We start from the raw sequence: 23,192 nt of genomic DNA, 5'->3' as shown, positions 1-23,192 counted from the left end.
TGCCTCAAACTATCTCAGGAAGCAGCCATATCACTGACATGGAAGACTTATGGCAAATGTAGTTGCAAGGGGAAAAAAACAGGCCAAGTCATCAAGGATGTCAACATTCTGTATTTGCTATATCCAGGAGTGAAGCACAAGCCAGGAATCTTTAAGGGGACATGTAGGACACACACATGCCTGTCTACCACTGCCACAGGTGTTCTGCTGCAAATTTTTATTAAAAAAATAATTTCAGTAGTCATTAACAATTTCTGTTATTGCCAAGGAAACAGTGCTGCAGGAGACTTTCTCTTCCATCAGTGTCACAGGTACAAAAGCCCAAGTGAGGCAAATCCAAGTTGAAACACATTAGTGGGGAATCACCATTCATTGCTGGCAAAAGAAGGAAACATCCTTTTCCAACCCAGTTGTGGGCCATAATGAAACAAAAGCCTTCACATCCTTTCTGGCTTTGAGGTAAAAGTCTTTGTCCCCTGCTTTCTCCAAATCATTCTGCACATTGAACTTTGCTTTGCTGAATCTTGTATTCTCCTAGAGGAGCAGATCATAGCTTATTCACTGGAGACAACACAGAGTACTAAATGACAGTTATGGAATAAGAAAATTGGAGATACTGACAAACTTGCAAAACAAGCAGAACAGTGGAAAACAGCTGTGCTTACTGACTATGCCAGTCCCAGCCCCTAGTGGTTTAAATAGAGAGGCTTGTGTGTATACTTGACATTATCCTTCAGCAAAGGGTGTCCGACTGGCATGGGTTTTTTGCACCACTTAGGGCCCCTCCTCCAGATGGGCTTTGCTGATCTGATGGACCAGCGGGTCAGATACCTGTCAAAACACAAACACATTTCAGTTTGAGACTGATCAGTGAGAAAAGGTTCCAGCTGAAGCAGGAGCAGGCACTGTTGCCTTTGCCTCCCCACATGGCTCTTTATAAAAGGAATAACCATGAGCAGAGCTCCCTCAATTCAGAAGGGACCACTAGAAAGGAATTTTTGTTTGTTTTGGAACTTCTAAGCTGCACCTCTGTACTGAACCCACTGGCACCTGCTTGACTTCCAGTCTCACAAAACAAATCAGGTGTAGTCTCCAGGCTGCTGGCAAGTTGTCCACCTGTAGCTAAACTGGAGTGCCAAATCGCTCCAGTGCAACTAAGTCCAAGACTGAATGCATCCAGCCTCTATGGGACATGTTATTTCAACAGCTGGCCTCAATAAGGTAAACTAATTACAAAGGCTAAACTCTGTGAGAAATAAAGTCTCTAAAAAGGGATTAATTTACTTTTCGTGGATAATCGATTCTGCATGGGATGGGTTTCTGGCCTAGTCTTCTATTTTCGTATGTCCAAATTTGCTTTAGTGTTCTCTGTATAATACTATTGCAGCTTACTGGTGCAGGATGTCAGAACTTACAGTGTAAGAGGTACTAGAATGCAATTATCATCACAACTACAAATCTCTGTGAAGAGCTATGTCTGCTTTTTTACCATTTGAAGTTTTAGACTTGGCTTTGCAAACAAGCAAGGGATTTCAGATCCAGAATCAGTTACTGGAAATCTTACCCTGTGGCTGGGTGGCCTGGAATTTTGTTAGGCTTTAAATCTTTTGCTACCAGTAGAGAGGGGAATAGAGGTCCTTAGAGAAAGAGGAGTCTTTTCAGACAATAAAGATCCAAAGTAAAACCCTAGCATAATCTGCACAAACAATGCTCCAACAAATTAGAATTTGGAACAGACGGATAAACTTTGTCCAGCGATGTTTGCATGCCTCTGTTGAGTAATCCCATAGTCTTAATGTAACCTCAATCAGTCATCCTCTCCCCAAACAGCTTTTTTACCTTTTATTTGCATTGTACAAATTTGAGATATTAAGAACTTTCGATAGAGACCATGTAATGCATTTGTTTGAAGGCATTTGGCACATTCCGGAGAACTACAAAGAAAGCTTGCTATGCCAGGCAGCTACAGACTATATAACAGCAGCCTGTTTTCCTAGCACTTTTCTTCCTCAGCAATCCTGAACAGCACAAATTGAAAAATGAATCACATTTGGAGGTTCCTGCCACTGAAATGAAGCCACTTCCAAAATACTTTGCTTTGGCTTCAAGGAGTTTATGATAGTTAAAACACCTAGAAGCAACAGCAGGAGGGATCTGGGAGACAGCATAGAGCAAGATCCAGCCACTTGTTCTATGCATGCATTAAATTGGCCCCTTTTGACCTTTAATGTTATGCTAGTGCATTAGTGGAATCCCTTACATAACAACATCAGGACAGGAAGTAGGAGAGACTCTCCTGTCTCTAATTTCACATGCAAGGGGAGTTCAGAGAGACCAAATGCAGGTCATCAGTTTGGAATCTGGCAAAGAACCATGGCAAGGCAGCTCCTTTGGGAGAAGCTGTAGGGGTATTAGATGGGCACATGGGGCTAGGTCCTTCTTTTCATATTCCTCTTGCTGCAGGGGGAGGTCTGTAACACAAGTTTTGGTATTGCAAGACTGCACTTACAGCAAAGGAGGAGAAAAATCCCAAATTGTTTTAATGCATCACTGTGCCAAGTGCAGTTCTGGTCATGTGTCCACATGCTTACGGGAAAGTGCTCCCGTGATAATAAATGATCTCACTGGGAGAGAAGTGAATGCGTGAATGTGAGATACACATGAATGCTGTGTGCAGGTTTAAACAGACAGTGGCTTTTTAAGAAATCCCTCTGTTTCTGGGGCCGGGGGGCTGGAAGTGCACACCCCAATTCTGCATAGGAAGGAGGATTTAGTAATGGCCTGATTTTAAAGCTTTTGTTATTTCTCTTTTGAGCAGGTCTAATCCAGCCCTCTGGTCCAGGCTTTTGGCTTCCTTTGGGGACTGCAGGCTGGGGCTTTTCATTGTTAGCTGAAACAGACATTTGGATGCCTTCCCTTCCTGGAGCACATTTGCTTTTAGCGCTTTTAATACTTGCTTTGTCCCAAACTCAAACTTGTCCTATTTTGTTTGCTGCCTCTTTTTTTTTTTTTTTACCTTGGTTCAGCAGTGGCAGAAGCCTGATGCCTGGGAGCAGTCAAGTCTGAAGTTCCTTTTTCCTTTTCCTCTTTGACTAACCCCAGTTCGTACTATTTCACAAATTATCTTTTTTCTGAGAGTAAAAATAATCCACAAAACTCACATATGAGAGCTTCAAAGTCCAGCACACAGGACTTTTCTGCAAACTCTGCTGTCCATGTAAGGTAGCATAGCCCCTTTTCTAGCCAAGTCACCTAACTTTCAATTGTATCCAACCACACAGTTTGTCTTGGGGAGTTTTATAACAACCTACAAACACACACTGGCAGATGGTCTGAATTTTCTCAACCAGCTGAGTGTCGTCAGGACAGTACCTCCATGTGGATGCCAAATGCAGCTGGTCCGCAGTCTCCTGTTATCTCAGTATGCAGAGCTCTCACTCTGGACAAAAGGGGACAGAACTGCCAATCTCTGGGACTGGCAATGAACCTCGGGGCTCTGCTTGCCCCCTTGAGTATGGTAGGATCCTGGGCAACAACGAGAATCCCGAGACTCCAGCTGCATAAATGAGTAGTTTGGATAAAGTGATGGGAATCTTGGTGGGATTTTCCTGATGGGAAATGGCAAGCTATAAACAGGATGGAAACAACTATGGTTAGTCACCTGCAGTCATTGCAATCGCCTAAAATCTCTGTGGCACATGGAATTCTGTTTCCATGGATTTTATTCAGTAGGCAGGAGGGCCCTAAAGCCCTCCCACTCAGAGGCTGCCACTTAACCCCTAGGAGTAGGCATAGGGCTTCCATGTGCTGGGTAATGGAAACGACATACCCATGGGGTAACTGCAGTCCCGCATGCAGCCCAAGCAAAGGCCATGTTGGTGCAGTTCAAGGCTGAACTTCTGAACCCCCACTGAACTTTTTCAGTCTGGCTTTTGTTTGGATTAAGAGTAGAAGGCAGAGGGCTACAGTCTGCAGGAAGCACTCGATCAAAGTGCTGGCAAGACTGCCTCCTCCCTGCCACATCCCTTCCCGTGACACCCCTTGGCTTTGCTCACCTGCAGCCACTCTGGCTCTTTGCTTCTGAATTCACATGCTATGCACAGCACAGTTTCCATGCAGATTAGAGAAACCACATGCTGCTGGAGTGAAAAGCTGATAGTGAAACCAGATTCTGCTCCCAGGGATGAGAGGTGTCTACAGAGCCCGAGAACTTTGTAATTCATGAGGAGTTCATGTGGAACCTGCCTCTTTCCTAACACATAGCAACTTCTTCGGTTCAGGTGATGGAGGAGGGATTGACTTGGATATTATCTGTGCCAAGTTCTGTTCTTCCAGTAGGAAGCTGAAAATGGAGTGGTAGCTGAGCACTCAAAATCAAGTACTCCATAATCTACAGCACCTCTTGCTGACAGAGCCCAGACTCAGGGAACCTGTGACATCCCTTAGTCCTTTTGGAAAGGGAACAACTTCAGAGTGTTGTGCTTTAACCAGTATTTTAGACCTGCCAGAAGAAAATGAGTACTATATTCACGTTAAGAGAGCATCTAGATGCTGGCTTGAACTCATTGACTGTTCTGGATAGAGTGTTAGTCCACCCTATCCATGCAACAACCTCTGTGCTGGAAAGAAAACTCCTGAGCTATTCAGGTTTCCATTCCTGAAAGCAAGGATAGAAGTTTGTTCTGCAGCTGTGCTTGACTGTTTCCCAAATGGTGCTGGTGTGTGGTGGCTTGCACACACATGACTCTGGAATATGAGAACAGTCTGTCACTCTGCATGGTGCTGGTGAAATCCCTGAGAACTTCCTCGGCCACATGGGCTAGTGAAAACATTTTGTTGCTGCAGCACTTCACTGGAACATGCCAGGCTGGAGCACAAATGGATGCAGAAATAACAGCAGGAAGTCATGAAAGGGAGAATTCAGGCTGAGGATGAGGGAACAATCCTTGGCTGCAAGACAAGTTTGCTTGTGGAATCATCCCTTGGAAACAGTGAAAGCCCCAAACTGGGCCAAACATGAGAAAATGAACTGTAGGGAGTAATTCTGCATTGATGGGGGTAAACTTCATTGGTTTTCCATGTCCAAGTTGTGCAGACAAATGATATGGAAGAGAGGAAGAGGACAGTAGACTCAAGAGTTTATGGATGATGTGGGTACTCCCATGGCCATATTTCTTCAAAAGCACCCATAGCTCGTAAAGCAGTTAAGTGGTAACATTCTTGAGCTATCACTGTCAGAAACAAATCAGGCAGAAAGCAAAAAGGCAAAGAACTAAAGTCCAAGAAATGAGAAATATCATGGTAAGTCCCAACTGCAGGGGGTAGAAGAGTGAGCTATGGAGTGCTCCCCAGTTGAATTCTGACCACAAGGTGTTCTCATGTGTCTCCTACCACCCCCAGGACCACACAGCTTGGCTCAAACTGGCATTTCACTTTCATGTTATACCTTCTTCTCCAACTCCTAATCTCCTCCTCTATGTTACATTACATCCTGGATGGGTGATCCCATACTGTGCTAGACAGCTGGAGACCAAGAACAAGGCAGGATCTGCAGGCTGCTACTTCCCAAAGCATTCTGTTCTTCCTCTTGCATTCCAGTAGTAGAAACAGGATCAGGAGATGGGGTGGGTAGTGGGAGACCAGCTGCCAAGTGACCCAGTGCAAAGCAGGGAAATTCTTACCTCTCTGCAGAGAAATCTGGGGCATGTAGGAGGGAATGTCCAAAGTTCATACAACGGAGACAATAAAACCACTTCAGAAAATAGAGCAAGTATTCTGCTTTTTGGAAAACACTGAGCAAGCACCAGAAGAGCACATTCTGGAGGGGAAGAGGAGGCAGAGGGTTTCTGGATGATAAATCCACAATTCACATCACTAGATCAATGGCAGGGTAGCACCCCTGACCCTTGTTAAAACCAAACAGTTTGCTGATAGTTCCATACGGTGGCATGTTACATTTTAATCTCAGCTAGGTGATAGCCAATGCACGCCAGACACTTTGTATTTGAAGCAGGCTCACTTTAAACAGGGTGACTGTGACATGGGGCAAATATTCTGGCCAAGACAGCCACATGTGCAGCCAAGGAAAAGCTGAGGAGCAGCTTTTCTGGTGCTCTCAAAAGTATACATTAACACAGCTCCTTAACCCGTCTTTATGTATTTCCTTAGCACCTTTGCCCAGGAGCCACAGAGCTTCTCCTATGCAGCTGGCCTGTATATCATCTCAGGGGCAAAAACCAGAGACAAAGCAGTTTTTCATCAGGCTGGTTTGTCCCTCTTTTGGCAGCAGATGAAGCTGCTCTCAAAAACACTGACACAACCTTGGAAGAAGCCTGGCCAAAGGAAGCATCAACCAGAACTTTACCAGACTGGAGAGAAATGAAAGGGATTGCTCATCCAAATGAAGTAATCTGCCAGACTTCTGCCAGGCAGGGGTTGCTGCTCTGAGTCTACAGAACATCCACAGAGTCTACATGAGGTAAGTGAATGCTCAGGTCTGTATTAGAGCAGAGGTGCTGGGCTCTGACTCCCACTTCAAGTTACACTCCCCACAATGAATCTCCTTCAATCTTTGGTGGTGTGAGCGGAATCAGTCCCTAAGGTTAGCTTAGGCTTTCATCTTGGTCCTGTCACTCTAGCAGCTGATGGTGTAGTCTAATGTCAAGAGCTCTACCATCAGCAAAACATTCTTCAGCTCAGTGTAAGATTTTCTGTCCCCAGATAGTAGGAATCCTCATAGAAATACGTAGAGTAATATCTGTAGTAGACAGTGACTTCTCAGAAGTCCCTCCTTTAAAAGAGTGAAAGATTTCTCAATTCAGAGTGAAGAGTTAGACAACAGATTGCTTACAGGGGGGCAATGAAAGGAATTTCAGGGCAGAAGGGGTGAACACACAAAAGAACAGATAAGACTCAGAGAGAAATGCTGTCCTTCAGCAGGGCAAAGCTTACTGTCAGTCTTGAGACAGACTATATGCCTCTACAGTGCTCTGTCTATTCTTTTCACCTTGCACCTTCCTATTTTAGAACAGTATAGCAGAAACTGTCTTCTGTATGCAAAGCTTTCTTCCATGTGCAATGCAAGCTCCTGATGGCAAGAGAGTAAGTGCAGATGAGTGAGGGGGAGAGACAGCAGGAATGAGGACATGTGACTGGGAATGGACTAAATTCTCAGTATACTGGATACTACTAGCCACCTGTGAGAACTACCAGTTTGCAGCCCTGATAGAAGTTTGTCTCCATCTCTGTTCACTGGCTTGTTTCCGCATGACTACTTTCTTTTGACCAAGGAGGACCAGACTCCTGCAGAGCCAAGAAAGTGATGCCTCTTTCACCTTTGTAAGCATGAGTGCACAGCAATGGGCAACCTTCTGTGCCAGAATCCCTGGTTCATTCACACATCACATTAAAGGTCCCTCAAGCAGCTGGTGACAATTCAATAGCCCCAGCATCTAAAACACGGGCACTTCAGTTTGCTCCTGTACAGTGGCTGGTGAGGGTTGTTTTGGAGGGGATGGGGTACAGAAGGGCATATTTCAACACCACACTCAGAGTAGGCCCACTGGTGGAGCACAGAAAAAGCCATCACTGCAGGCAGAGCTGGAGAGCACAAGGGCTGGTTAAACTGATGTTAAGGAATGTACATTACCTGTGTTCCTGTCTTGAAAGAGCTCTAACAAGGGGCCCAAGCATATTATGAGGCACCTCAGTTTTTCCGCATTGGCATTCCAGAGCTACGGCAGCAGTGCAAAAAAGCACTGTTACCTCTCTTTTAAGCAGAGGGGTGAAGATGACTAGAACAGCCAATACAGTGAAGAAGAGCTGAAGCTCAAGGATTTGGAAAATACATCACTTAACTGTGCAATGTACTGCCTGCTCTAATAGGCTCTCTGTAGATCCTGTTGATCCCTTCTTGAACTGGCACTTAAAAACCCAGACAACATAAACACAGTGAAGGAACAGGCTAAGTTAGGTGTGTAGCCCTGATACTACACTAGACAGGATTAGAGAATGACCTGGTCATGTTCTCATGGCATTGTACAAGGCAGCTTGTTCCACTCAAAAGTCCCAGCCCAATTCTGCCCCTGTCCTCCCATCAGCTCACTTGCATTTGGCAGCACCACAGGTTGAGTGGTTCCCAAATTACTACAGACTTACAGAAAGCTTTAGAAACAAGTACAGAGGCAAAGACAAGGTAAGCTTGGACAAGTCATTTATGTGGGAAACTTTTGGTAAGAGCTTTGGCTTCATTCCCCAAATAAGTACTGGTTGAATGTCTTCAGCATGTACCCTTCAGACTACAGGAAGGAAGCAATTTATATCTCCTGCCTTATGTGGTGTCAGCTACTGTTTCAGAGAGCAATGCGGGAAGTGTAGGTGGGGGTACGCACAGTCAAAACTCTCACAGAACCGCAATGGCCAAGATTTCACAAGGCTCTAACATGCAGAGCATTCCCCTTCCAGCAGGCTGAGAAGACAGTATCATGAGGGACCAGGAGAGCACTCCTGAAGTACCACTGTGCTCTATCCTGGCTTTGGGACTCATTTGTTTAGTTCCAGCCCCATCACCAAAACTTTCAATCCATTTTCTTGATCCCATTCTCTTGTCTCCACCCAGACCCCAAAGCTTGCCTACTTCAGTGCTGTTCCATCTCCTCGGCAACAGCTGTGCTCTCTTTTTCTAAACTCTGCTTCCATCCTGCTTGCTACGTCCCCTTGCTGGGAGGAGAAAAACAAGGGTAGCGTAGGGAGGGACTAATAATGCAATAGGGAGGGCTTGGATAGTAATCTCCAATTTAAATCTCTTGATTTTAGAGGTGTAGCCTACTACACCTACTTTCATGTAGAACATATCCAGAGGCATCCATTCTTTGTTCTCACTAAAAGCCTGTGGAACAATTTATAAGAGTCAGGACATTAGATCTGGAGTCCTGGTGTGATGCCAGCAAGACACAAGATTTACCATTTCCTGTCTCAACCTGCTATGCAGGGTTGCTATGTGAATGCTAACCAGACAATGTGCTCCACCCCACAGCTGCTAGATAGACACAGCTACTTAAGAATCCCAAAGACTTGTAAGACACAGGAAAGAAGTAGTTTTCAGACCTGAAGTAGCTGATGGTTACAGGGCTGCATCAAATTTAGAGTCCTCTAATTTGATCCTCACTGACAGCCAGTACGCAGCCTGTCAGCATCCAAGGGACATTTCCAAGAGCTTGCCTCAAATCTCCACTGCAGAGAGTCAGACCTGAAACGCAAGAGTCTCCAGCCGCCTCCAGCTTTGCAACCTAAGCTCTCCCAGCGACAGCCCCATGGCCTCTGGTAACCCCATGGCTTGCTAACGTGAGGTTCATAAACCGCTCTGACATCCCCATGGAAACAGAGTGTGAGGTCATAAACAGGGGATTAGCACCTCTGAGCACCCAGCACAGTACAGGAGGCAGCAGCAGGCTTTCCCTTCGCCCAGCAAAGGCCAGGGACCATTCAGGCTTGGGAGGGGGAAGAGACCCTGTTGCATAGGAAGGGCAGGCAGAGGGCGAATCGCTGACTGGGAGAAACGGGGATGGGGCAGAAGGGAACAGGCTCGTGATGGGCCCCTGCTGGCTGCTCAGCCCCCCACTCACTGCTGGTACCCCTCCTGGGCACCCTCCTGTTGTTGGGGGCCAGGCACCAAAAGCATAAGAGAGAAGGGAGCAGCCTGGAGAAAAGAAGGCTCAGGGGGGTCTTACCAATGTTTATAAATACTTGAAAGGAGAGTGTAAAGACAACAGAGCCAGGCTCTTCCCAGTGGTGCCTGGTGACAGGACAAGAGACAATGGGCAAAACTGAAATACAAGAAATTCTGTCTGAACATAAGAAAACACTGTCTCACTATGAGGTTGGTTCTCTGGAACAAGATGCCCAGAGCAACTGTGGAAGGTCCATCCTTGGAGATATTAAAAACTTGACTGGACCTAGTCCTAGGTAACCTGCTCTAGGTGACCATGCTTGAGCAGGGGGCTTGGACTAGACGATCTCTAGACGCCCCTTCCAACCTCAGCCACTCTATGATCCTGTGATTCCATGTCTGTGGCATCCTCCTGTGACTGCCCTACCGAGTGTTAGTGATGAGGAGGCAAGTGCAGCTGAGGAAGGGAGGGCAGACTCTAACATGTGTGGCAGTTTTAATCCTGTGTGGATAAATGGTTTGAGTAAGATGTGGTTTGTCCTTAAAAGACTGACATGACAGTATTATGACAGAGCTTCCTTCTCGAAAATGCTGTGAGTACTCTTCACGAGCCCTGTTGCCTGAGGCATGTTTTACCCAGTTACAAGGAACTGCTTTTTCTCTTCTAATCTATTCCTGAAAAAAAGAGATGTGGAAAGACAAGACTATTCACCTGTTGAGCTTGGGTTTCTTGGGAATATGCCCTTCAGGAAGTGGAGGCCTGTGGTTTGGCAACAAACCTGAAACAGAAAAAGAAAGGTGTGAGAATATTTTGCAGAGCCTCCTTGCCTCTATAACATACAGAAGTTACATTACACCTTGTAAGCCAGGCAACCTAGGTCCCTACTGGGACAGCACAGCAAAAACTCAAGTACAGTAGAAAGGCTATTTTATCTTAAGTCATTGCTGAATGTGCACCCCAGCCAAGGAGAAGCTAGGAGGTTCTGCTGGGTATAGAGAAGAAACACACACCAAAGACACAGCCACTTGGTCTCACTGAAGAGGCTTTTTGAGAAGGCATAAGGCACTGGTGTCCAATCAGATTCCATCTCTGTGATGAAAATCTGACTATTAAAATTTTCAGTCCATTTAATTTGGATACAACTCAGGTACGAGGTATGAAGATCAGCAAAATACTCCAACTGTGTCAACCTGGGTCCCAGTCCCAGGGTAAAGCAAAAAAGTCTTCACATGGCAGATGATAGATAGGTGCATGTTATTAATGGGGTAGGTCAAGCTTACACTAAATCAAGTAATTTCAGAAGCTGGTATTTAATCATTAGTTACTAGAGACTGAGCCACTTCCCAGATCTTTCTGCAATGGTAGACACATCTACGGGGATAAATGTCTGCTGCCAAGGCAGGAGCCAAGATACACGGAAAGTGGAACAAGTAGTCTCTGGTCCATCATCCTGTCCCAGCACTTGGACCATAAAGAGTTTGCTGGGTGACTGGACAATGACATCTCACTGAGCTATACTAATTGGGTGGGAGACCCCTCTCAAGGGTTCTACAGGTACCCCACAGTAAAGGGTTGTCTCAGGAGGAGGCTAGGTACCTGCACGGTGAGCCATCTGCACACAGACAGCAATCTTCCTGTGCTCCTCGAAACAGAGGCCTGTGATCCTTCGTGGCAGCATCCCTCCATCAGAACGGATAAACTGACTCAGCAGCAAGACGTCCTGAGGGAGCAAGAGAAGGGCAAAACCATCAGTGCTACAGCTGTTTTAACTGCTGTGATTCTAAGGTGTTGTGCTGACCCTTGCACTGTGTCCAGAACTCAAAACAAAGCAAAGCAAAACAATGATTCCTTTCTACGCATTTTGGCTGCAGCTTGACAAGTGGCTTTTGCTTGCTGTCACTCCGCCTGCCAGCTTAGCTCAGTAAGGTCACTCAGATGGTCTGAGCCTTCCCCCGACTTCACTAGTGTAAACACATGATGTCAGCTGCAATTCCTGCTACTTCACTGTTGCTTGCTCCAAGATTCTAGCTAAGATAATGCGTCCTAGGTACTCAGGCACAGTTACACAAGACCTACAGATGGATACTGTTTACACAACTTGAAATGCCATCACAGCTGCTATCCTAAAGGTCAGAGATATGTTAGATCACCTCTGGCCCCCTCCTTGTTCCCTCAGAGCAGGATTGTTCTCTGCCATCTACTCCTCAAACTTTTATCCAGTTTCCCATGGTGGAACTTCCCTCATGTCTCTCTGGAGGGGTGGAGAGCAGGAAAATGGTCCAAGATCTTGCACGAAGAAGCTTTTTGTAAGAAAAGAATGTGTACTGATGAGACGGACCTAATAGGATAAATCCCTGCCTTCAGTCCTTCGACTGTGCGTGCATTAGATGGGGCTGTTACAGCCATGCTGGATGGAAGGAGCACTCGGAGCATGCCAAGGGTTTGTCTGTGATTCAATAATCATTTAGATTACACTGCTGTTGACCTTACCAATTAAGAGCTCTAGAAATGTAAAGCACTCAATAGAAACAAAATTAAAGGGATCTCTAGGATCAGATAGTATCACAGGACTGGGATGACAAATTTTTAAACACAGCGGCAACAGCTGTTGTACGAGTGTCCCATTAACTGTACACAGTACAACAGCCCAGTATTTTGATACGTGCTTTACATTTCCACACACAGCACCAGAGAAAATGTACCCCTCAGGCCAAGCAGGTCCCCTTGACATGCTGACATCAGCATAAGTTGGCCCAAAGGCCCTCTGGAGACTCTGTGCTTGTTTTTTTCCCCATCTCTTGACAGACTTGCTGCTGGTTGAGAGTTTACTTCTCCACCGCTGTTGTAAACACGTTCATAGTTGAGGTAGCTGGACCATGTGGAGGCTGCCTGCAGGCGGGAAGGGACCTGCCAGTGAGCACCTCCAGAATTCAAACCAGGTATGTCAGCACTTTGCACCCCCCCTGTCTAGGGCAACAGGCAAGAATGAAAAGTACTTGCTGCTTTTCACATTGGGTGACCCTGGCTCTGCCTGTTGCTCACAGATTCGCAGACCTGCTCCCACTCCCCTATCTTTGCTCTTTTACAAAGAGCTCCCTGCAGCATTCCTAGCTTCATTTACTGCCCTTGCAAAAGCAAACAATCACAAGTGGATATAAAAATGAATATTCAGAAAACCTAGCTATCTAGGAATTATACACCTACCCTCAATGCACAAGACCAGCTCAGCTCTGAAGCAGGCTGCTGGAATTCAGTATGGCTTTTAGGTAATGACTGATTCTGACAGATGCTGCCGTACAAGTGCTGCAGTAAAAACCTAGCTGTTTTTGTTTTGGGTTTTTGTGGTTTGTTTTTGTCCTACCCGCTCCCTGCCTTCAATCCCACCCTCACTAATATCATCATGACACACAATTTCCCTCTTCCCTTATCTGGCTTCCTTTCTACCTCCACTTGTCTACAATGCATGTGTTCAGACTGATTTTCAGATCCAGCTCCTTTGAAAACATGGCAGGTTAGGCAACTTCTCACTGATACAAAATGACTTATCAACCACCATACAGAGTGATGTTGTATCCAAAGAACAAGAAAAGCACAGCTGAGCAACTAGCAGCAAGCTCCTGAGAGGCCATCTATGGTTAAAACGGAAGTGAAATGTCCTCAGTCCAGCTAACACATGGCCTTGCTAATGAGAACAGTAACAAGGGGACCAGTTGGTGCCAGCTGCATTGGTGGAAACTGGACGGAGGCCAGCCAAACTGTCCAAGGGCACTGACTTTTGACCACTCCTGAAATGCACTGGATTGGGTTCAGGAAACCAGAGCAAGACTCCATCCCCTTTTTTCCTCTTTAGCCATCCAGTTCTCCAAATCACCAACAGCTCAACTTGCCATTTAGCACAAACATATTGCTTCCCTAAGTGAAAAAGGGCTGTTCAGCTCCAAGTGCCTAGAAAGAGAAAAACTTTCTACACTTTTCTACTAGCCTGCTGCATTACTCTGTGGGAAAGAGGAAAAAGGGAGCTGATGGCAAGTTTGAGGCTGTTCCAGTCTTTGCAGCCGTGAAATCCTAAGTAGGCCACAGGCTCTTGTGAAGGGTGTGTGTGGTCCAAGTGATTTCTCGTATTACCACCACGCCTCAAGGAGTCACAGACTTGTTATCAAGTGTTTCCATGCAAAGGGGGGGAGGTGGGAAGCAAAAGAAGATAGTCTTTCTTTTTCTCCCTCTGGAAAAAATCAGGAAAATCCATTCTCTGTTACCACCTCTGACCAACAGTGTCACCAACTGACCAACACCCTTGTGTGGCAGTTATTTCTTAACTGAAATCATCTATGTCCCAGCCGCTGCAGCTCCAAATTACACTCAAGCCATTTGGCTTAAAATGCTGCACACTTGACAGAAGGTTTGTCCATTTCTGAAGATCCCCACAGTTAACAGGCCAGGTGCCTCTCCCAGAGTACTTGCACAGATGCATCTTACCACAGGGAGAAAGCAGACAGGTACAGCCAACTTTATGGGGCAGCTGTGGAGGGAAGTGAACAAGTATGTGGAACAGTCAGAGAAAAAAAATATGTCTGGCAAGTTCTCATGGTGCCGTCATGTTCCATGAAATTCACATTTTGTGCTAGTGGACAGCCAAGCCTGTAACCACGGATTTGCTTTAATCACTGGACAGCTCCCAGGAGGCTGGACCCAGATTCCCACCCCTGTAATCTGCAGCATTTGATGAAAACAACTTGGATTGAATTAATCTAGGGCTAATAGGCAAAGCTTGCAGTTTGGTTTCCCCTAATTGCTGCCAAAGCAAGATGACATATTTACTGCCTACTCAGATTAATGATGTTTGAAGTGGGTAAAGGGGAAAACGAAAAACAAGTTTAGCCTTCACTTCTAAAAGGCCTGGATAAACTTGCTGAATGAAACACTATGTACAGCATGTTCTTGTGAATGGATGGCAACCAAAATGCAGAGGCATCTCTGCATTTTAATATCTGCAGACACTTTGGAAAGCAGGATCCTTGACTGCTTACATGCAATTTCATTAAAACTTTCATTTACTGCAAGAAGAGTTCCGTCTGTGTAGCCAAATTACTACTGGACTGTATCAGACAAGTCTGCCAGTCGTTATTTCCAGTTATACAAGAGTCTAGTTCTTCCTTTCCCCCCTACTCCTGGGAGCTGTACACCATTCTCCAGGCATTTCGTAACAGGATTGCAGGTTTCAATCTAGTTGCATTCTGACAATGACCAAAATAATTTTTTATCTCCAATGGATGTGAAAAAAATCAACGGAGGTCTCAGTTTTAATGGACAGACACATGCAGACCACAAACTGTGGGAATGTATACCTTGGGGTGTGTTATCCTGAGCCTCGTCACAGACTAAGGACTGAACTGGCAAAGACAAGTGCAGCCGTCCACACCACAGCTGAAGCAGGTTGGAATCATGACCTGCTAGTGCTCACAATGCCTGTTCAGTTGATTAATAACTTGGGAGACATTGGTCCCCCAGTTCTCTGACAGCCAAAGTAACTCATTATGCCACTACTTTAGACTGTGCTAGATGCACATAACAAAAGGAAAGTCCTGTGAGGTCATATTACTCAGCTCCCTCAGGGGCTAATTCAACACTTCCCTTTTCAAAGTGCCTCATTCAGTCCAATTACAAGCGTCCCAAGCAAAAAAGCTCACACTTTCCCTTCTGTGCAACTGACTGATCTCAGTTTATCAATCTCAAAGGAACCACTGTGATCCATCTATTCTGATCTCTTACCAAGCACAGATTATAGGTTACGCTGTATGAACTAGGCTGTATCTTTAACAAAAATAGCTGTTCTCAATTTACAGACTTTTAGGACAATTAACCACCAGTGAGTAAATTGTACCACTGTTTAATTACTCACACAGTTAAAAGCCTGCAACTTATTATCTAAGCATTTCAAGATTCTGCTACTCATCACTGCTGCAGCAAGGAAAAATAGCAGAGTGCTTTTGTGAAGAAAAGGAAGATCTTATTCACTTTAACGTTTAAAAGCCTGAAAATCTATGACTGGTACAAAGCATTCAAACATATAAGGGACTTATTCAAGCAGAAGAGGTGGTCTATTCCAGAAGTGAAATTTCTCCTAGTTCTCATCAGACCCACAGAGGAATCCTTCTAAATACTGAGGTAAGAACCTTCTACAATTCTGAAATACCAGTTCACACTGCCCTCTCTAGCTTTTTGTCTAGGTTCTCCCTCTGCTCTATAGCAGGAGTACTGGATATATATACACCAGATGCATATGCATTCAAAAACTATATGACAGCCAGGATGGACACGTTCCTAGTTTGTCTCTCAGGACCACAGTTTCTTAGGAATGATCTCAGCAATGATTCTCAAGACTTTGGCTGCAGGATCTCTCCTCACGTTTTTCTCTTGCCTCCATACTGAACAGTAGAAAACAGGATCTAAGAATCAAACTGAAGTGTGGAAGAAAACTCGTAATCTTATTTCACTCTACAAGCACACCTAAGGCTCATGCTTTACATTGTCTGTTGGGACCAACAGCCTACTTCTAATTGTGGAACTCAGGCTCTACAGCATCACATTGTCTAAAACTGCTTTTTTGGTTCTTGACAGCGCTGTTACCTCTACGTGCAATAGTTTTTTGCCACAGACAACAGTAGAAAGTGAGTCTGCATATTAATTTCCAAGATTTAATCCACTCCCATGGCTCATTTCATCCCTGAGCATCAGTTTATAGTTTCTCTGGAGTTGTTAATGTGTGACTCACGGAATGCTTTCCGGAAATCTGTAGAACTACCCTGTTTAATGATGCTGTTGACTCCTTGCATTTAAAAGTCACGTAAAACTCTATCAACCTTAAGAAAGTATTTTCCATTGTAAAAGTGATTGGTCTGTTTTGATCACAACACAATTCAACAACCATGAAGAAGAAAAGAGCTGCAAGAAATCGCTGCATTCAAACATGGGCAACACAAAACAAACGCGATCTGTTTTTGTAGTACTTTCCAAACCTTAATGGTATGTGCCATTTCTCCTAATTTACTATCGTCTGCAAATTCATTGTATTTTTAGCTTTCCCAAATTGTTGGGAAACCATACCAGAGAACACCAAATACTTCCCTCCCCCAACTTATTTCACTGTTTAATACTGCATCCAGCCCAAGTCAGAAAGACTGACAACACTCAGATCACAGACAACTTAATTTCTGCAACATAGGCTTTGAAAGATACTAAACTGGTATTTCATTTACATCTCACATCTGTTGTTTCACCTGCCTGGAGTAACTGCAAGTATTTTCTCTGGCACTATTTCTGTACTCATGTTCTTCATAATTCATGAGTCATAATTAGTCCTATCCAACAGGTTATTTGTTTTTACTCCTAGTTGATACCATTTAACTTGGAATTCGCAACATTTGATTTACCATGTGGTAATCATCAGCATCATTCTCCTTCCTCTCTCAACTACTTAGTATTTCACTTGCTATTTTCAAACCATTTGGCGATTCCTGCAAGTGAAGCAATGTATTTGTTAGCTAATTCCCTTAAGATCTTGGGGCTACACGCAATCCAGGCCTGCTGGTCTGTACCTAATTCAATGCTTAGGTTACTTCTGCACCTGTTTTTTCCTGTTGTTTTACATTTGCAAGATTGCCATTACTAGCTAGGTATTAAAACATAATTTTTCTTTTGTGTGCATGCGCTAGGACTGCATGCGAGCAGCTTAGTCATTCTGAAGCCAATGTGGCTTTCAATCCCTTTCTCCTCTCATTAATGGACTTTCTTTCTCACCAGGATTTCTTTTCTTCCATATGTATTTGTATCTCTCTCGCTCTAATCCTATTGACATTAACTTATTCTGAGTTTTCTGTTGCCTTATCTTAGTAACAGCATGTTCCTGTCTTGTTTTCTTCTTTTCTAATTCCAGTACTGGGGTTTTAGCTTGCAAGGGGGCACTCAGTCCTTTTGTAAACTCAGTGTTTGAATGACCTCTTGTACAGTTACACTACGCATCTTCTATCTTGTGCTTTTTTTTCTAAGGTGTTCTTGACTGTTGTGCTTTTGTTGTAAGGCATTACAGGATTTCCCTCCTATCTTCTACATTTAGTGTTAGTAATCCTCTCATTAGTTAATAAACTTCTCATTAGCATTTCCTGCAAAAAGCTTGAATCAAACCTATTTTTTCTGTTGTGAGGGATGTATGCACGTATGCCCTTCTTCATACCCATCAAGTTTTAAAAGTTATATAAAACAGTTATTACCTTAATGGATAACAATGAGATGGATAACAATGGATACAATGAGAAATTGTAGTGCTTGAAGACATATAATTGATCTAGTCAAGTCTTTTGGCCTCTCTGGAATTAGAACAGGCCTGAATCAGTTGACTAAATTTTGCATTCCAGTTTAATTCTCCTGGAAGTGCAATGCTGAAAGGCAGCTGGGCACAAAAGAGATATATGGCCTTCTTAGATCAGATAGCCCTGTGTATAATTCCAGACCTCCTATTTGATATGAGCTCATCCTTCTTTTTCCCAGGAACACCATCAGCCAAGGCAAATAATTACTATGTAGGAAGATCTTGTTATACCCAAGAGAAGCAGAGATGGAGTTAACTATCTTTTCTACACCCAGCAAAAGACAAGAGGGGCAGATTATGCAGTATGTAGATCTGAGAGCAATAGTTATCTGTGAGGATGGGGGAACTCTCCTTCATTAAACTTACCACATAATCGTACTTATGCTTCAGGTTCCAGCGACAGATGGGACACTGGCCAGAGGGGTTTGGAGGATTTGGTGTTTCAGCATCCTCTATAATTCTCCCTTCAATCTAGGAAAAAATTCAAAGGATATAACGATCAGGCATAGTTTAGACCTCTACCTGCACCTGTGACTCGAGGAATATTTTTCCTCCAGTCCACAACATGTTGACCAGTATTGCGCAGATGTAAGGGGAACGGTACCTGCATTATTCAACTCACTTATACATAGACATACCAAGCACTTTGAATATTCACAGACTATGGGGAAAAGAACAAATCCAAGGGCCATAGAGAACTATTTGGTAAATTCCTGTGTATGTTTTACTAAGCGTAAACTAGTTCACAGTCAGTGTGAAGTTCTTGTATCCACCTGAATTCTATTTATTGCAGTACTCCTTTGAACCACCATGCCTTGAAATTGTACTGGCCCTTTAGCCAAAAGATTTAAAACACATTTTTTCTGGGACTATGAGAATGTCACAGAATAGCAGATGCACGTTTTGGATGAAAACATGTAGGGGCTTGCTAGATTATAAATCACCATCAGGGAAAATTCTGAGCAAAAGTTAAATTTAAGAAAGGACCATTAGGAGATGTCTATGGGTTTTTTGGGTTGTTTGGATTTTTTTTGTTTGTCTTTTTTAAACACACCAATATTTTATCCAGTTTAATTCCCTGAACAATTCCTTTACGAGATCATTTTATAACCTTTTCTATATCACTACAAAGTGGTGACATCTAACACTCAAGTTTTCTCAGAAGTAACATGCAACAAGATGTAGAAGGTGTGTGTGGGAAGAACCTGAGAAATTTGTTTTCTAAGTGTAGGTATTTTAGGAATAAGAAGTCTATCTACATGTGTGCCTGTCTTTTTTTTTGAGGACTTATGAATAGAAGCAAGAGCTATCTCAAATTGCAGCTGAACGGACAGAAAAGACAATAAAACTAAGCCATTTTTTTATCCAAAATGTTTTGGAAGTTTCCTCTGGTCAAATTAAGATTAAAACCAGATTTTGAACACCATCAGACAGCTTCAAACAGTGCAAGCCCCTAGGTGGAATGCAATGTTAATTTTAAAAAAAATCTGACTGATTTAGACTGAACTGTCAGGTTCTGTGCCTGAAAACCTTGGAAGAGAAAAGCACGACATTTTCTGTAAGTGTGCATGGGACACTGGCACCCAGCTGAACTGTCAGAACTATTTTATACCGTGGATTTGTGTCTTTCTTGTCTAGTGATGGCAAAATGGAAACGGGTAAGTTATTTGTAGTTCAAGCACCTCGGTACCTCAAAGAGAGAGAACAATGTCAATTTCTAAGTAAGATTCCTTCCTCCACAAGTAGAACAGCCAGCTTTACAAAAACAAAATAGTAACTATGAATATAAAATACAGGTCAGTATCTAATTTTCTATTAATTGGTAAAGTTATTTTCTGGGAAGCCGGTGTATCTGGTCTTGATTCTTTCCAGTCTAGCTTCAGACTGTACTTTGACTGTAATTCCATCTTAGAAATTAATAAAGATTCAGAATGCTATTGTCAATATCAATTTTTCTTGAGATAAATTTTAGTGTACAGTTTTTGGCAATTATTCCCCAACTACTGAGTACTTTCATATTGTTAACCCACTCAGTTATTATTCTTCCATTAGAAAACTAAGAGGGAATATAGGGGCTCTATGTTCTCAGTATGCTGATGAAATCCAGATTTCTCTCGGATTCGTTCATCTATTTCATGTCAAACACTTCCTTCAATACTGATAAAAGCAAGGACACATAGAAAGATAAGCATAGAAAGATGGATTCAGAAAAGACTGATGTAGAGTTGGCAGGATAAATGGAGTGACCAGAGGATGTGCTGAGAAACATATCAGCCCTTTGGTTGGTCAATTTACACCATGTATTACAAGATTTTCCTCATCTAGGGGCACTGATGGATCCTAGATTGATGCTAGGATATTATACAGTAGACATATCCAGATCTCCCTTATGTTTCTACAATGGGCCAGGAAGAATTATTTTTTTAAAGGCTCTGCTACTGCAATGCATACCGTTTTTACTTCAAGCCTCAGTTAATGTATTGGGACTTCGCAATTATAATTTACAACCCCTTTGAAACCGAGTGCAAAGTACAGCAATCCACTGTGTGTGTTGTGTTGGTGTGCACACTCCCCACTTGTTTTGGTTAAAACAACTTTAGGGCATGCTTGCAAGCTCTTCTCTTCAGGTCTGTGGTCAAAGATTAGTAGTCTGGCACTTCAAGAGAAGAAAAAGAGACATTCCATCACACCTACTGTCACACCTCAAACTTATTTTTGTTGACAGCCTTAGAGATCTTGCAAACTGCCATATTCTATTATATTATATATCTAAAATATAAGTAACCTGCTCTATTCAGGTTTCAAACATGACAGTGTCCACTAATACAAATATGACAAGAAGGAAACTCAGACTTTCAAAGGCATGAACAACCAGGTTTTGCCTGTTTCACCAGCAAGCAAAAAAAGTCTGTCCCCTCCTTATTACTTATGTATATATAGATTAGCATTTAGGTGCACTGTCTTCTAGCTATCCCCAAATAATTCCTGCTCCACTCTCCATATTTACACATTTCAAAATACCTGTACCACCTAGCTCCAGCCAAGGCATAGATTGCTACTGGCATATGTAATGTGAGCAGAATAATGCAATCTCCTTTCCCCTCCCAGTAATTTCAGTACTTCTTCTACAAAATGACAATTCGGTTGATAAAGTGCAACAGATTAGACAGTGTTAATTAAGTAAAATTCTAATTCTGCTGCTTTGGTCTTTTCCTTCCTATCTTAAACTACAGCTGAGAAAATGCTGTTCTTTATTAGTTACTTCAGAACTTCTATTTTATTTTCAGGAGCAGTTTTCCTTTAGTATTTAAGGGCTTCCTTTGACAATACCCTTTTCACTGAAAATTTTTTCTTACCAAGTGCATTACAAGATGCAAGCTTTGCATCACCTGCAGTCACTATGGCACAGTTATTAACAAACATAACACAGATCAAAGGCAAGCAACACGTGTGGTACGCAGTCAGTACAGAGCCATCCTGTGATGCCACATTGTGTTGCTGGCCCAGGGTGAAGTAACAAAGCCACCAGACAAGTCTCCTTCGTGCCTGCCCACACTGGAGACGATGCCAAGTGTCACTACTTTAAAAAAGGAACCCATCTGAAGAACTGCCTCTTGTGTTTTGGGTCCCAAATGCCTCTGGTTGCGGCTTCCAACTTTACCAGGGGTGCAGGGAGGGGTTTGGTGCTCATGGGTGGCTCTGACTGGAGCCACCCGTCACCAGCAACAGGGTGACAATCCCGACCTTCAGCAGCCAAACCCTCCATCGCTTACCCCCACGTGCAACACACTCCTCCTTTGGTTTTGCCTTCACACCCTGAGATGTCTTTCAGGCAGAATAGCGACTTTTTTGCCCTTTTATTTTTCTTCTTGGGGGGGGGGGGGCGGACGGCGGACGCGGACATGGACACAACGGGAGGCTGAAGGAGGGAGAAGCGACAGCAAAGGCAGCTACTGAGGAAAAGGGGTGCAGGGACTTACTGTGGTCGTGTTGCCTTCAGTGACCTCCACAACTGCAAAAAAAAAAAAAAAGAGATAGGAGGACACAATGAGACTCATTCAGCCTAAAAGAAACAGTGTCTTGGGCGGGGGGGGGGGGGGAGAGAGTGAAATACAGCGAACGCAACCGTCTCTTCCGACCGCCGTGAGGCGACGGGGCGCAGGGCAGCCTGGGGCAGCCCGGGGCCACCCCCGGACTCACCCTCCCGGAGGGCTCGGGCCGGCGGCGAGACCCAACCATTTCCAAAGAGCCCGGTGAACAACCGCCTAAGGCCACCGCGCAGCAGGCTAGGCGCCGCCATCTTGCCGTCGCTGACGCTGCCGTCACTCCCGCTTCCGGCGGCAGGAAGGCGGGCTCTACTGGCGACATTTTGATGCGCGTCTCTCCTGCGGGCTTGTCAGCTGATGGGGAGGAGGAGGCGGGACGCTGTTATTCCCCTGCCCAGCATCTTCCCCGTGGGGCGTTTTTCCTTATTTTTTCGTTTGCTTGTCTGTTTGTTTTAAGGTTTGTTGTTGGGTTTGGTGTTTTTTTTTGTTTTTTTTTTTTTTTTTTTTTTTTTTTTTTTTTGTTTGGTGAGCTTGTATGAGCTTGGGATGGAGGTGAATCTAGAGGTAGTGCTGGCTTTGTGCTACGGAGGCCTGAGCTACACTCCTGCCACAGCTCCTGAATCTTTCCTGGCTCTTCAGTGAGAGGAAGAACAGGGGGTGGTTTAGCTTAAACTATGTGGTGGAGAGGCTCCTCTGTTTGGATGGGCTGTGGGGGGTGTTTCAGGTGGTGTTTCAGGCCAGCTGTGGGGTGCAGGGAAGGGGCTTGTTTCAAATCTGTATCTGCCAGGGATGCCAAGGTCAGTGCATGTTCCTGCACTGGCTTTTGTGGTTTGGCAGGTGAAGATTTGAAGCAGCATTTTGCCAGGCTGTAAACTTACTCTTGTAACCAGTGGGTCCAGTTTAGATGCTTTCCATCTTTGTTTTAATATTACTTGCCTTTGACAGGTCTTGGGTTGCTTGTAGGCTGCTGAGAGATCACTTCTCCCATCATCTTTCTTGGCATGCCTCATATCTTAGCTTCTTCCACCTGCCTTTGGTGGAAGGTAGCCTAGAGGTGCCAGTTGAGGGGGTGCATCAGATAGCTGAGACCAGCAAACCATTAATTTTAGATGG

At 44.2% G+C, this 23,192-nt stretch overlaps 1 protein-coding gene across 1 annotated transcript; it reads right to left on the bottom strand.

The window, feature by feature from the left end:
* Positions 1 to 91: 91 nt before the first annotated feature.
* On the bottom strand, positions 92 to 22,382 carry MRPS18A (mitochondrial ribosomal protein S18A). The gene is made up of 6 exons (XM_075042996.1): positions 22,234 to 22,382; positions 22,014 to 22,045; positions 18,400 to 18,504; positions 11,265 to 11,388; positions 10,380 to 10,446; positions 92 to 831 (listed from the first exon to the last, which is right to left on the bottom strand). Exons 1-6 carry the CDS (start codon positions 22,331 to 22,333, stop codon positions 687 to 689), a joined length of 573 nt encoding a protein of 190 aa, XP_074899097.1. The 5' UTR covers positions 22,334 to 22,382; the 3' UTR covers positions 92 to 686.
* Between the last annotated feature and the right edge of the window lie 810 nt (positions 22,383 to 23,192).

The sequence above is a fragment of the Buteo buteo genome, chromosome 12 (genome assembly GCF_964188355.1).
Source record: "Buteo buteo chromosome 12, bButBut1.hap1.1, whole genome shotgun sequence".
NCBI lineage: Eukaryota > Metazoa > Chordata > Aves > Accipitriformes > Accipitridae > Buteo > Buteo buteo.
The sequence above is the reverse complement of the archived record's forward strand: the minus strand, read 5'-3'. Positions and strand labels throughout refer to the sequence as shown.